The following is a 14,725-nucleotide window of genomic DNA, read 5'->3' as shown; positions in this document are numbered from 1 at the left end:
AAGTCGTAAATTCGCCTTACTGTGTTCATTGTACAAGGAAATTAAAGGACTCAGATGAAGAAGTAAACACGAATTGTAGAAACTCCCAAACATCTTGAGTATTTAAAATTATGAAATTTTACTCAAGAATTAGTGTAGTGAGTTTTTGAGGACACTAGACCCTCACAACTTATTTGGTTAACGTCTTATTTTGGAAATTTAAATTTCTCGTTTTTACACCGAAGGCACCCTTTCGTTTTACTTTCGAATGGTATTTCCCATTTGGTGGAAGGACTCTAAATGTCATTGGTTGGTTGCCTCTTTTAGTGTGCTATTTTGGGACGTTTCCCAAGGACATTTTTAGGCTGTATCTATACGTTTGAGTTGTTTGCTTGTTGTGGTCGTTGTGCTTTTGGCTGCTTGTGGAACATACTTTCATCATATGAACCTGGACTTTCCTCTCCCCTAGTTAGCGGGCCTAGGCCTCATTGGAATATTTTAGCTGTCTTGTCGTTGTATCGCTGGCCTTTCATTCCATTCGCCGATTTTTAGGTGGTCTCGTAATCTCTTCAAATATAGAATGAGTATAAAACGCTTGCAAAATTATACAAACTGTAATAAGTTAACATTTGCCGAAATGTTATTTATCAGAGAGGTAAAAACTTACTTAGTATGTTGATGTATCATAACAACTTTTACATTGAATATATATTCGATAACTTTTCAAAATTTTGTTTATTATTTATTTAAACACATAAACATTGGTACAAGGAGACACCAAATAGATATGCACCACATAAATCATTCGGTCTTTGTGAGGGCTGGAACACTGCCCGGGACCCCAAACCGAAGTAGGTGGTTCCCTTAGGGGGCCACGTCCAGAGCTTTTGACCTGAAGGTCTAATCCATAGGGCAGTGGAGCAACGTTAGGAGATGGTTCATACGCCATGTGTTTCCTTGGGCTACTGGGACCAGCCCATGTGCATCATTGGTTTGGTATCAGGGTTTTCCAACTCCGCTAGGCGGACGCTCTGTACCCACCAACCCGGGTAAAGCTTCGACATTCGCTATTCGTTCTCGCTTTCATAAACAACAGTAATGCCGCGAGAAAGCAGTGAGTAGGACTTCTGGGGTAGTGGTTTTATGCATGTAACCATGTGAGAACATTTCAAGAGGGAGAGCTGATTCTCCCCATTCTCGACCGTACCAGGACATTCGGGGGCAGCTTTTTAAAAACAGGTATACTGTAAAATAGTTCGATTCGTCACTTTACTACCGTAAATCATAGTCACTGAAGATTTAAAAAGAACATGTGTAGAGTCTACAAATATATACCATCAATTCGTAGTTATAAATTATCCATATTTTTTTCTATTCTTTTTTCTTATATCGCAGATGGTTGGATAGGCAACTAATTAAATTATGTCATAAATTCGGAGATTATCGTAAAGATGATCCAACTTCATTTCGATTACCTGGTGAATTCTCATTCTATCCTCAATTTATGTTTCATATGAGACGTTCACAATTTCTACAAGTTTTTAATAATAGTCCAGATGAAACAGCTTATTATCGGTAAGTAAATTATAAAGTGTTCACTTATCTTCACTTCACTTATCTTGGAAGTCTGATCAGCCCTAATGGGTTGGCGTCTGACGAAATCTCAGCACGGATTCGAAAAGCTCTTTTGGCTTTTGCCAACTTACGTCACCTATGGCGAAGGCGAGATATTCGTCTGTCAATAAAAGGACGAGCATACTGCACGGCAGTTCGTTCTTTTTTCATTTACGACAGCGGAACATGGCCATTAAGAGTAGAAGATATTCATAAGTTACTAGTATTTGACCACAGATGCCTTTGAAATATTGCTCGCATCTGCTGGGTTCACTGGGTAAGTAATAGTGAGGTTAAACGCAGGGCATTAGGGAATGATGATGGTAAATCAGTTGATGAGGTTGTGAAAGTTCATCGACTGAGATGGTTGGGCCACGTGTTACGTATACGTGAACACTGATTACCACGACGTGCAATGCTAACCGGTGTCGGAGATTGTTGGAAGAAAGTTAGGGTCGGTCTAACCAAAACGTGGCATCAGTGCTTGAAGACACTAACTTGTAGTGTTAGCCATGTTGGTAGATGCAGACTACTTGGTTGGGGTCCACGTGACTATCGTAACCAATGGTTGGAGACTGTGTGTGACATGGCTCAAAATCGATCACAATGGCGTCGGTGTATGCACTCTCTGTCCTCCCTTAAACTAAGAGATTAAAATCGCTTCATGTGTTTCTTTCTGCGGACTAATTCTTCTTCCTGTACTATATCCTTATATGCAATCTTTCTTTTTTATATTACCACCACTGAATTAACTACTTTTATGAATCCGGTGTTCATCTTTTTGTGTTAATGAGGAATGGCAACTTGGACCGATACATATATGTGCCTGGTTCTACGTTGTAACTGATTAATTGACTGACTGACTGAAAGTGTTCTTGTCAATTTTGTTGTGGTAATCAACCTTCTACTTTTGCTAATATACGTAATTTACTAGAGAAAAGGACAACAGGAAATTAGTTACTTTCATTCTAAGAAGACTCCTTAAAAAAGTATTTGGTTACTGATATAATGTAACCCGAAAACATAAGCAATTTGTAGGGAAAGTCTTGTAAGTGATAATCTATATTGTAGTGTCGGTTATAATGTTAAGCCCATGTACCTTATTCTAGCTTTCGGACAAACCAATCTATTTATTCTCTTTGATGCACATTTTGACCGTGTCAATTATATGCTTATCAATCTTGACTGCTTTTATATCAGCTTATGTGTGTACACTACTTATCCTATTCATCACATACCTGTAGCTTATTTTTGTGTGACTATAAATATTTATTAACGCTTCGTTAAATAGAGTTGGCTCACATGCCTTCTCGACTGTGGGTCATTTCGCTTCGCTCTCTTGTCTTCGCTTCATTCCCTGATTGCCTGTTCAAACTAATGAGTGTATGAAATATACATATTCGAAATCTATTCTTGTATTTGGCGTATTTAATTCCTTTATTCCCTAACGCAATCTAAGTCGATAATTATATACGAGAAATGACAATATGTATATTACAATACCAATCAGATACGATCAAACTGGAGTCAGATATTGGGCTACTATAGTGGTGAACCCGTCAAAAACATTGTGCGGTCTAATTGACGTCAAAATGAAGAGCCCCACTATAATGTGTTAATGATGTCGTTCGGAAGAACAATTAAAGTTCCACGACCAAACTATCCAGTTCACAGTATAAAACTTCATCAAAATTATCCACATAAACTACAAATCTTCTCCATCATCTCTATATATAATTCAGCTAGTCTTTATCAGTATCACAAACTTTAATCAGCTTAGAAGTGTTTGATGACGATTATGATGAATGAATGTATATATGGACTAATCTCCTGGAAACTACAACAATGGCGTCGGTGTATACACTCCCTGTCTTTCCTTAAACTAAGAGACTAAAATCACTTCATTCTTTCTGTCTACGAACTAATTCTTTCTTCCTATACTATATCCTTATTGCAACCTTTGACCTAACCACTCCTATGAATCCGCTGTTCATCTTGCTGTGCTAATGAGGTATGGCAACCTGGATCGATGCACATATGTGCCTGGTCCTACGTTGTAGCTGACTGACTGACTGACTGTTTTTTAAAAAATTTTTGTTTTAATAAATTATTCTATATAACTTTGTCCTTCTCTTTATTGATTTTGTTTCTAGTCATGTTTTAAATAAAGAAGATTGTTCTAATTCATTATTAATGATACAACCATCATTGACATCATTCAATTTAGATGGAAGTGAAGAACCAGTTTTATTGGATTCTAGTAGTATACAACCAGAACGTGTATTATTAATGGATAGCTTTTTCTTAATTCTTATTTATGAAGGTGATACAATTGCTAAATGGAAGAAAGCTGGCTATCTGGTTAGATAATTTGTTAGATTATTTTTTTTTGTATCGATGGTAGAATTGTGTCTGTATTATTATGATGAATGTTTTTTTTTATGTCATAACAACTGAATTTTTTATAACATGAACCGTTATGTTGTCTGTAGTGTGTTAGGTGGTGGACTGAGTCATGTGGGTAGGTGTAGACTACCTTGTTGGAATCCACGAGATGATAGCAACCGATGATTAGAAACCTTGAATGACATGGCACAAAATTGTTTGCAGTGGTACGGGTGCATCTACTCATTGTGTTCTCCCAAATTCTGATCTTCTGAATTCTTCATGTCCGCCAATTTTTCTATTTCCAAATTTATTTCATTGGATTATACTCTTTGAATAACATCTTCAAATCCTAATCTTTCCGATTACTGCTTATACTCTTACTACCTCTACCACCATCACGGGATTTGAATCGACAGCTACATTTCTGTGCTAGTAGGGTGTAGCAACTCGAACTGATGTATGTACGTACGAAGTTCTACGTTGTTATTGACTGACTGAGATATACTCCAATGAATCCGTAAATTAAATATTGTACCGATTGCTGACTGCTTTTACACTTCATAAATCTTAAACATTGTCAAAAAGTCATATGCAACATAGGATTTGGCACACCTGTCCATCATTTCAAGTTGCCGCGCCATATCAACATAACGAAATGAAATTATTAATGCAAATCACATAGTCAGTCGAAATATCGCCTACTCCACAAATGACGGAGGTTGGGATAAGCCAGTAGAGCCTCCCGAACCCGTGCCGACATCAGGACTGATGAGACTTACAAGATAATTAAGTCGATTGATACACTCAGCTGTTTCATTCCTTATCATTTATTAGGAAGTCAACGCAAGTCATTCCTGAAGCAACATTCTGTACTCCGATCAAGAGAGTTGTATCCCAAACATGTTTGGATTGTTGGTCAATGGGATTAGAAAACTCTGGATTTCATTAGCGTCTTCATCAAACTGAGTATTAGGAATAGTAACAGTATCAGCGGTAATAAGAAAGATTAAACATAGACAGTATATTTCTAAACGAGATAATAATTTCCTGGAATAGAAAAGTATAAGATTATTTTCAAATTAAAGACCTCGGAGAAAACAAAGAGTAAAAACATATACACAATTGTAATGGATTCCGTACCATGTCACACATCGTCTTCCAACCACTGGTTAAGATAATCATGCAGACCATAACCAGATAGTTTGGATCTGCATAGATGGGTCAATCCAACAGTCAGTGACTTTGCAGATTGGTGCTATATCTTGGTTTTCCCGTCTTTAACTTTTTTTTCAAACTGGTGTTGCACCGGCAAATAGCTAAAAACATACACATATAAATACGTATAGTAAACCTACAGATGTAGGTAGTATGTTGAGACATTCTCTTAAAGAGCTTATTTATCATCAAGGACTGATAAAACACTTCTGACTGTGGTGTGAGCTACTTATATTGATATAAGTAGTATATAACGTGTGTTAAAAGAACGTAATGTCCGGCAGCAGAAGATGGGGGGAGATCAAGAAAGGAAGAGCGAGAGCACAATGGAATTTGTAAGAAAACGCTTATGCAATGGAGTGGGAGACAATGGATTAGTGTTTGCAACGGAAACAATCCAGTTTGATATGATGCATTGGTATTTTGCAAATTGACGATTGACTTTATGGTATTCAGATTTTATTGAGATAGTCTGTAATTTCTGTGCTAAATACATTCGATTGTCCCCACCCGTGTTCTTGTTCACTACACTGACTATCGATAACGCGAAAATCCAAATGATTGTGAAAAAGAGTAAATACTATATCCATTGAACAAATTGGTGATGATCATGGTTACGATAATCGTTCAGACTACAACCAGATAGTCTGGATCTGCATACATGGATCAGTCCAACTGTCATTGAGTTCATGGGCTAATGTTTGGTCATTCGTAGTTTTCTTCTTATGTCCTTCTTCATGGTATATCATTCGTGATTATTTCAAATTTTGTTATATTTTTTGAGTATGTATATACACATTAACATATATCTGTATTCTTTCATTGTTTACTATAGGATATGCCTGAATATGCACATATTAAACAAATTCTAGATAAGCCTAGATATGAAGCACAAGAATTATTAAAAACACGTTTTCCAGTATCACGTTATGTTGAAACAGAACATGATGGTAGTCAAGCACGATTTCTATTATCTAAAGTTAATCCATCATTAACACATCATACAATGTATTCATTTGGTCAGGTAATTAATTTCATACTCTTTTTTCGGTTCTACTTTTATTCGCTCCTCCCCCCCCCAAAAAAAGTGTACTGATCTAGTTTGAGTTAGATTGGATAAAATATGTATTGGTCTACAAACTAACCATTTAAATCATCAATATAGGGTTATGGAGATTATTAAGTTTTTGATTAAGATCATGAGCCGATTGATATTAGACCTCAATTGAAAACCTGGATGCACTGAACGGCCATTTCGTCTTATTATGGGACTCAGCAGTGCACATCCACGATTTCGCGCTCAAACGCTTAACCTCTAGACCAGATCATTGAGCCGGCATCTAACGGCGTTAATGTCTAACTTCAACCAATCCACGAAATTGCGCGACCATCTTTCATTGTACTAAGGTAGATATCTGTCTCTGCTTGATACGGATTAGCTCCACTGGTCACGATCTAGCATCAATCGGTTCAGGATCTTAATCAATATCCATTTAAAATCCCAAAGAAGGAAATGATGTAATAGAAAACTAGTTACTCATGAGTAATACGATTATAGTAAATAAATTTTCGCATAAAATGATCTCTTAATTATAAGACATTTAACCTTTAAAACCTAATAAGCGATCATCTTTACTTTTGTAAAAATAGATCTCGATCTAACTATATAGTTCATAACAATAAATTTGATTACAAAAGGTGTAGTATTCAATGTTTCTAGTTAAGTTTACGTCAATGTTCATTGAAATAAGGAAAAAAATATCAGAAGGGTTTTTTTGTGGATACTGTAGTAATTCCAATGATTGAGATCATGAGTAGTCAACTGAAACTAGACCAGCATGGAAAACTTGGAAGCACTGGACGGTTGTCTCGCCCTGTTATGGGACTCCTCAGTGGTAGTGCGCATCCACGATTCCATGCCTCGAGATTCGAACCCAGGACCTATCAGTTTCGATGCGCACTGCTGAGAAGACGGAACGCCCATCCAGTGCTTCCAGGTTTTCCATAGTGGTCTAGCTACAGCTGACTCATGATCTCTACCATTGAAAAAAATAGACAGAAAGTCTGATGAATCAATCGTAGACGACGAATAATCGTTCAAATAAAATATTACTGGCGAGACTATAATTTATGATCGAACTAATCTGATAGAAGATAACAGGTTACGGCTTTTAGCGCGGAGTTCACTCATCTATTTGGATAAATAGAGTTTTGACATTTTAGCTGATATCACTTTGTGATGAAAACTCGAAATCTAATTCCTAACCTCAAACCATCAACTATAAATCATAATCCAAATTCCACACACTGGTCCTAGTTATCAAGTGGACATTCTCAAATTTAGTTTAGTGTCACTCAAAGATCATCCATAAACTATAGTCTCACCGTGTTACTTTATCACTTTTTATTGTTTGAAGTTTATTCTTTCATAAAATCACTCAAAGTATGTATTTTATTATGCCATCCATAATACTGATATATTGCTGAACAAGTTTCCCTTGTACCAATCTATCTATAAGATGCATGCTTTAAAAATAAAATGAAACTCTTCACCATACCTGCTTTACTTATTTAGTGTCAAGTAGATGTAAGTATTTCTTTTTGTAATAAAAATGTTGGTCTCGGGGTGTGTGTGTGTGTTTGCTTTTTACTATGCTTTTACTATATGCAAACATCCAATATTGACGTGTCATGATTATTAATTAAATGCTTTGATTCACAAAAGGGGAACAAAAAGATTACTGAATGTTGTTCCATTTTAGTAGTAAATGCTTACATAGCTCAATGCATACATTAGTCTAATTGATTCGGTACTTGCATACACAATCTTGTAGTGCCTCAGTCAGTCAGTCAGTCAGAAACAACGTAGAACTTCGTACGTACGTACTTCAGTTCGAGTTGCCACACCACATTAGCACAGAGATGCAGTTGTCGATTCAAATCCCGTAGTGGTAGAGGTAATAAGAGTATAATCCAGTGAAATAAATTTGGAAGGAGGAAAAAAGGACATGAAGAATCCAGAAGATTAGAATTTGGGAAAACACAAAGAGTGGATGCACCTGCGCCATTGCAAACGATTTTGAGCCATGTCATTCAGGGTCTCTAACCATCGGTTGCTATCATCTCGTGGTCCCCAACCAGGTAGTCTACACCTACCAACATGACTCAGTCCACTTGTCAGTGACTTCATGGACTTGTGCCATGTTTTGGTTTGGCCGCCTAGACAGTTTTAGGTGTAGTCCACAGGAAACTTGAGACCTAGATTTCTCTGACTATGAAACCGGATGACTCAAATTCGAATCCTACTGGAATCAACAGTTCCCTTAAGATTGTAAGTGCGTCTTAGTGATAAGCGCCAAGTAGCATGAAACCTAAGTTAAGGGTTGTTCTCAAACTTCTTCCAACTACATAAAATCTAAACTTAGTGTGGATGCTCTATCGAATCACATAGACTAGTGATCACATCAATTCAAAACTCTGATCTATGTATGTACACCCTGAAATACTTGATTAATCGATTTACTGGCCTGTTTATAAGGCGTGTACATGTTTTAATTTACGAACATAATGTTTCTGTTGATAAAATCAATCGGTATCCCACACTTATGAATTTGCAAAATAGTCATAATAACAGCTAGGGAACATTACTAAAACGGAATATAAAATTCAACATTTATTCTGTCTTCGTTTAGCACACTTATCAAGAATAATCAGTTAGTCAGTTACAACGTAGAACCAGGCACATATATGCATCGGTACAAGTTGCCATACCTCATTAACACAAAAAGATGAACACCGGATTCATAAAAGTAGTTAATTCAGTGGTGGTAATATATAAAAGAAAGATTGCATATAAGGATATAGTACAAGAAGAAAGAATTAGTCCGCAGAAAGAAAGATATGAAGTGATTTTAATCTCTTAGTTTAAGGGAGGACAGAGAGTGCATACACCGACGCCATTGTGATCGATTCTGAGCCGTATCACCAAGAGTCTACAACCATTGGTTACGATAGTCACGCGGACCCAAACCAAGTAGTCTGCATCTACCAACATGGCTCAGACTAGAAGTTAGTGTCTTCAAGCACTGATGCCACGTTTTGGTTAGACCGACCCTAACTTTCTTCCAACCATCTCCGACACCGGTTAGCATTGCACGTCGTGGTAATCAGTGTTCACGTATACGTAACACGTGGCCCAACCATCTCAGTCGATGAAGATTCACAACCTCATCGACTGATTTACGATCATTCCTTAGTACCCTGCGTCTAACCTCAATATTACTTACCCAGTGAACCCAGTAGATGCGAGTAATATTTCAAAGGCATCTGTGGTCAAATACTAGTAACTTATGAATATCTTCTACTCTTAATGGCCATGTTCCGCTGCCGTAAATTAAAACAGAACGGACTGCCGTGCAATATACTCGTCCTTTTATTGATAGATGGATATCTTGCCTTCGCCATAGGTGACGTAATTTGGCAAAAGCCAAACGAGCTTTTCGAATCCGTGCTGAGATTTTGTCAGACACCAACCCATTAGGGCTGATCGGACTTCCAAGATAAGTGAAGTTGTCAACGCGTTCGGCTACTTCACTCCCTATCCTTAGTTCAGGTGCTGACGCAGACCAGTCCTGAAGCAACAACTTGCATTTAGAGGGAGAGAAGTGCATTCCAAACATTCTTGCATTGTTGCTTAGTGCTACCAAAAGACTCTGCATTTTGTCAGCGTCTTCACCAAACAGGACTATGTCATCTGCGTATTCTAGGTCGATAAGTGGACCTCCTGGAAGGAGATCAATACCCGAGAATTCAGTCGACGAGAATGTTATTTCCATCAGTAGGTCTGTGATGAGGTTAAACAGAAATGTAGAAAGTGGACAGCTTTGACGGACATCACTTGAGGTTGCAAAAGTAGATGACTGTTCGCCATAAGCTCTGACTCGATTAGTAGTGTTCGAGTAAAGAGCCTTCACAAGGTTTATGCACTTCTGTGGTACGCCTTTCAATGACAGACACTGCCACAGAATCTCGCGGTCTACGGAGTCAAATGCTGCTTTTAAGTCAACAAAGACCAAGATCAAGAATTTGTTTACTGTTGACACTCTACATGGAATCCAACCAAAAACTATGTGAGATCTTAAAGTGATTGAGTACACTTGTAGCTCAGCATTCAAAATTTGAAGAATTGAACCATCTGCCAGTCAATCATGAAAACATTTTACTAGCCCAATTTACAGAAATTTATGATGGTACGCTGACGTTATTTAGAAAAACAATGAAAACTTCATCACAAGAACACTCATCGCTGAGAATACAACACCTTTAAAAACTAGTTATCCCGTCAAAGATAATACCTCTTAACTACTAACTTGGCCTACTTCTTGAACTCTAGTCAAACCGCTACACAGAGTAAACATCATCTAACGTCATGTATCTGTGTGGTCACTTTACACATTATTTAACTTTACAGATAAATTGGCTTCTCAAGTTTGGGGATTCGTAGAGATTGTAGTATTTTCACAGTTGAAATCACGAGCCGATTTAAGCTAGACCACTATTGAAAACCTAAAAACACTGGAAAGCCGTTTAGTCCTGGTACGGGACTCCTCAACGGTGCGCATCTACGATCCTGCACGCGTGACCAGTGGCGTTCAATCAGCGCCGTGTGAAACAGTTATCCATCACGGCAATGGATGAAGGGTCACATAAGATCATGGGTCGATCGAAGTCAGAAATTGACACTGTTAGATGCCTGCTCAGTAGTCTAGAGGCTAATGGTTCGCGCGCAAAACCAAAGGCCCTGGGTTCGAGTCTCTTTGGTGCAGGATAGCAGGTGTGCGCTGCTGATGAGTCTCATGCTAGGACGGAACAGCCGTCCAGCCCTTGCAGGTTTCCAATAGTGGTCTACCTGAGGTTGGCTCGTGAATTAAACTTTGGAAACTAGCTTTTGACAACTTTAAAAATCCATTCCAGATTGCTATTGATTAGTACGCGTATGATGCTTGCAATCCACCAAACTGGGCTTTTGATAGTTGTTCACTTTTAAGATTCTCATGAAGACCACCATTTGTCGTAAATTCACGAAAGCTTTAGTAGTTTAGACGGCTTGTGTAGAGCTCAACTTGACTTGATATTTATAAGTTAAATTATGTAACATTCCTCAAGATAATATTTACACCATCAATTGCTCTAATCAGCAGTGACAGGTTAGTCAACCTTCATTGCTGGTTGAGAATCTGTGGTAATTTATTTATATATTATATGTGACACTCAACAATGTCCTTCCGATATCAACATGTATTGTGTCATTAGTGTGTTTCGCAGTGTAATCGAACGACATAGTGCGATTGGTTCTAATCTGTAATTTTATAGAAGATCTATCAGTTCCCACACTTCTTTTTTTCTAGTCATTTCAATGTTTTGTGACTTTTATCAAATATTTTGTGTGCTTGCACCCTTGAATTTTATTCCTTTTGCACTCTAGAATAATCGTCTTAATAATAATAAGTAGGGTCTAACTCCCTTTTGTTTCCGTCTCCATCATTTGTTTACGTGCACTTTGTATTTGTAAGATTTTTGTGTACTCACATTGTTAGTCATAATCCCTATTACACTAAATCATGATATCTCATGTAGGAGTGTAAAGAAGCTGTCGTGGAATAAACGGGGTTTTCTTTATATGGAAAGTCAAACTTTGTCATTGATATCAGTCAGTCAGTAACAACGTAGAACTTCGTACGTACGTACATCAGTTCGAGTTGCCACACCACATTAGCACAGAGATACAATTGTCAATTTTAAATCCATATGTGTAAGCAGTAATCGGAAAGATTAGGGCTTGAAGATGTTATTAAAGAAGTATAATTCAGTGAAATAAATTTGAAGAGAAAACAAGAGACATTAAGATTTCAGAATTTGGGAGAACATAAAGATTAGATGTACATGCGCCATGTCATTCAAGGTCTCTAACCGTCAGTTGCTATCATCACGCGGTCTCCAACCAGATAGTCTACACCTACCAACATGGCTCAGTCCACTTGTCAGTGACTTCATGGACTTGTGTAATGTTTTGGTCTGACTTCCCCTAGCTTTCTTCCAATCTGCTCCTACACCAGAAAACATCGCACGTCGAGGCAGTCGGTGGTTGGGCATATGATATAAAATATATTATTCCATGTTTTCCAATGATTTCATTTCTAATGATTTTAGACAGATTCATGAAAGACCATCTATAGGTATATGTAAAGTAGATTGTATAATAACTTATACTTCCATATTGTCTTTGTGTCAACAAAGTTAGCAATCCTTCTTCTATAAAACAGGAATAAAAGTGTTTAATTTGTATTAACTGGACTAAGAAATGAATGCAAAATAGTTCATAGTAAATCTATGAATACTCCTTGACAATTAATCACTGAAAATACACTTTTTGATGAGCTAGAAAAATTTGTGGCACATGATTCAGGAAGGGAATAAATCATTTCCGAAACATAAGCATATACTAGGAACGAAAGGTGAACCGCTAAGATGAAAACTTACGTTTTAGTATTTGCTGTGGTACGGCCGAGAGTAGGGAGAGTCCGCTCTCCCTCTCGAAATGCTCTCATATGGCCACGCGTATATAGCCTCTGCCAGCGAAGTCCTACTCACACCATGGGTGTTATTTACGAAATTGAGAGAACAAAAATCGAACGTCCGGCGCTTTAACCGGGTTCGTGGATATGGAGAGTTCACCTAGGGGAGTTGGGAAACCCTCATTCCAAACCAATGGTGCACATGGGCTCCAGTATCCTGAAGGAACAAATGGCGTATGAACCAGTGGTTGGTCACCAGCTACCATGAGACTGCATCTCCCTACGTTGCTCCACTGCCTTGCGGATCAGACCTTCAGGTCGAAGGTGATTGTCCCCCTAAGAAAACCATCTGCTTCGGTTTAGGCACTTGGGCAGTATCACAGCCCTCACACATATCGAATGAGATTTGTGTGGCGCATATGTATTTGGTGCCTCCTTGTACCAATATCTATGTGTTAAAATAAATAATAAATCATAATGGTCGGGGAATAGTGCGAATCGACTTAAGCTTATATAAACCAGCGGAATCTCAAAGATGACATCTGGAGGTTCTACATTCGACTCCTGATGAGGTCGTAAGTACAAACTTTTGAGAACGTAACAGTTGCCCAGTACTTCTCAGTTTCCAATGATTATTTAACTCAGGTCACAGTGTATGATATAAAACTAGGGAAATCGGCAATCTTCCCAACCCCTTGTACTGAAGACAGTATATCAATAGGCTGAAATTGTATTTTTGTTATATTGCATTCTGCTATAATCAATCTGTTTACTACTGTTTCTACAAATTCATTCATAATTGTATCCTTATTATAAAATTGTAATTTTAGGATTCTGGTAGTGCAGTACTAACAGACGATGTATCACTTCAAGGTTTTATGGAACATTTAAAAAAATTAGCTGTTTCTAGTTCTGCATAGATTGTGATGAAATGAATAGACTAGTATTATGCAACATCTTTATGATGTGATATTGATGAAAAACACCAATGACAGTAATCGAAAATTCAATAGCATCTACTACTCATCGTCTATATTATAAGTAATTGCTTCCTATATATACATATATATATATATCTACAATTACCGTTTCCCCTTTTATTCATTTCTACTTTCTCTCGTTAATTTTGGTTGCAATTTTTTTCCAGTAATAATTTCTACTTTTATTTATTCTTGATTTCGATTCATGTGTGTTGAGAAAATTGTTGTTGTTGTTTCCTCACTCAATTTTAAATGGAAACCAACGTTTCTAATGAGCACATACAAGTACGTGTGTGTGTGTGTGTGTCTATGTATGTGCGTTTCTCAATCCATTCGTTTATTCAACTTGTAAATGAGTTGTTTTATGCAATGAATTGTATCCATTTACATAGATCTTCGGTATTATAAATAGTTATCTTCTATATATATATGGGATGTTTGTTTGAAATAAAATGCTTTTACAAATAAATTGAATTGTCTGTTCTAGTAAATTCATAGTGTACAAATCACAGTTAAAATATTAGACTTAAGAGAACTTTTGTAGAATTCAGGAAAAACTTCATAATTAAGTTCAGTTGAGTCCGAGTCCAAGAGTGGAGATCAACTCTAAGATGTAGGTACATCCAGCTGACCAGTCCCAAATAGGACAAGATGCCCATGAAACTGCATTCTACTGTTAGCTACTATCCATCTTTACATATAAAACTTAATACTGTTGTGTATCCTGGAACATCTAAATTATTGTATGTCCTTAACACAATTATAGGTTCACTTTAGCTGGATATATTTCATACACATAGTTCCCTTTATTATTTTAAAGAGAGCAAGAACAAAGATTGGTGCAGAATAATACATGAATTCATTTTATTTCGTTAGGTTCTCATCAGCTGCTTACAACCTAAAATATTTGAAAATCAACATTATTATAGATAATGACATACTTATACAACAGAGGGTAATGAAGGATGAATAAAT

General features: G+C 37.2%; 1 protein-coding gene across 1 annotated transcript in view; it reads left to right on the top strand.

Annotated features, from left to right (window-relative positions):
- The window catches only part of SEC23A (Protein transport protein Sec23A), a 28,772-nt gene extending 14,553 nt beyond the window's left edge, over positions 1–14,219 (top strand). The window contains exons 10-13 of the mRNA XM_051218336.1: positions 1,375–1,554; positions 3,747–3,954; positions 6,032–6,220; positions 13,601–14,219. Of these exons, the coding sequence (XP_051072892.1) occupies positions 1,375–1,554; positions 3,747–3,954; positions 6,032–6,220; positions 13,601–13,690 (667 nt within the window). The 3' untranslated portion in view covers positions 13,691–14,219. The remainder of the gene's footprint in view (positions 1–1,374; positions 1,555–3,746; positions 3,955–6,031; positions 6,221–13,600) is intronic.
- Positions 14,220–14,725: the final 506 nt, after the last annotated feature.

This window comes from Schistosoma haematobium, chromosome 1, assembly GCF_000699445.3.
Source record: "Schistosoma haematobium chromosome 1, whole genome shotgun sequence".
Classification (NCBI taxonomy): Eukaryota; Metazoa; Platyhelminthes; class Trematoda; order Strigeidida; family Schistosomatidae; genus Schistosoma; species Schistosoma haematobium.
The sequence above is the reverse complement of the archived record's forward strand: the minus strand, read 5'-3'. Positions and strand labels throughout refer to the sequence as shown.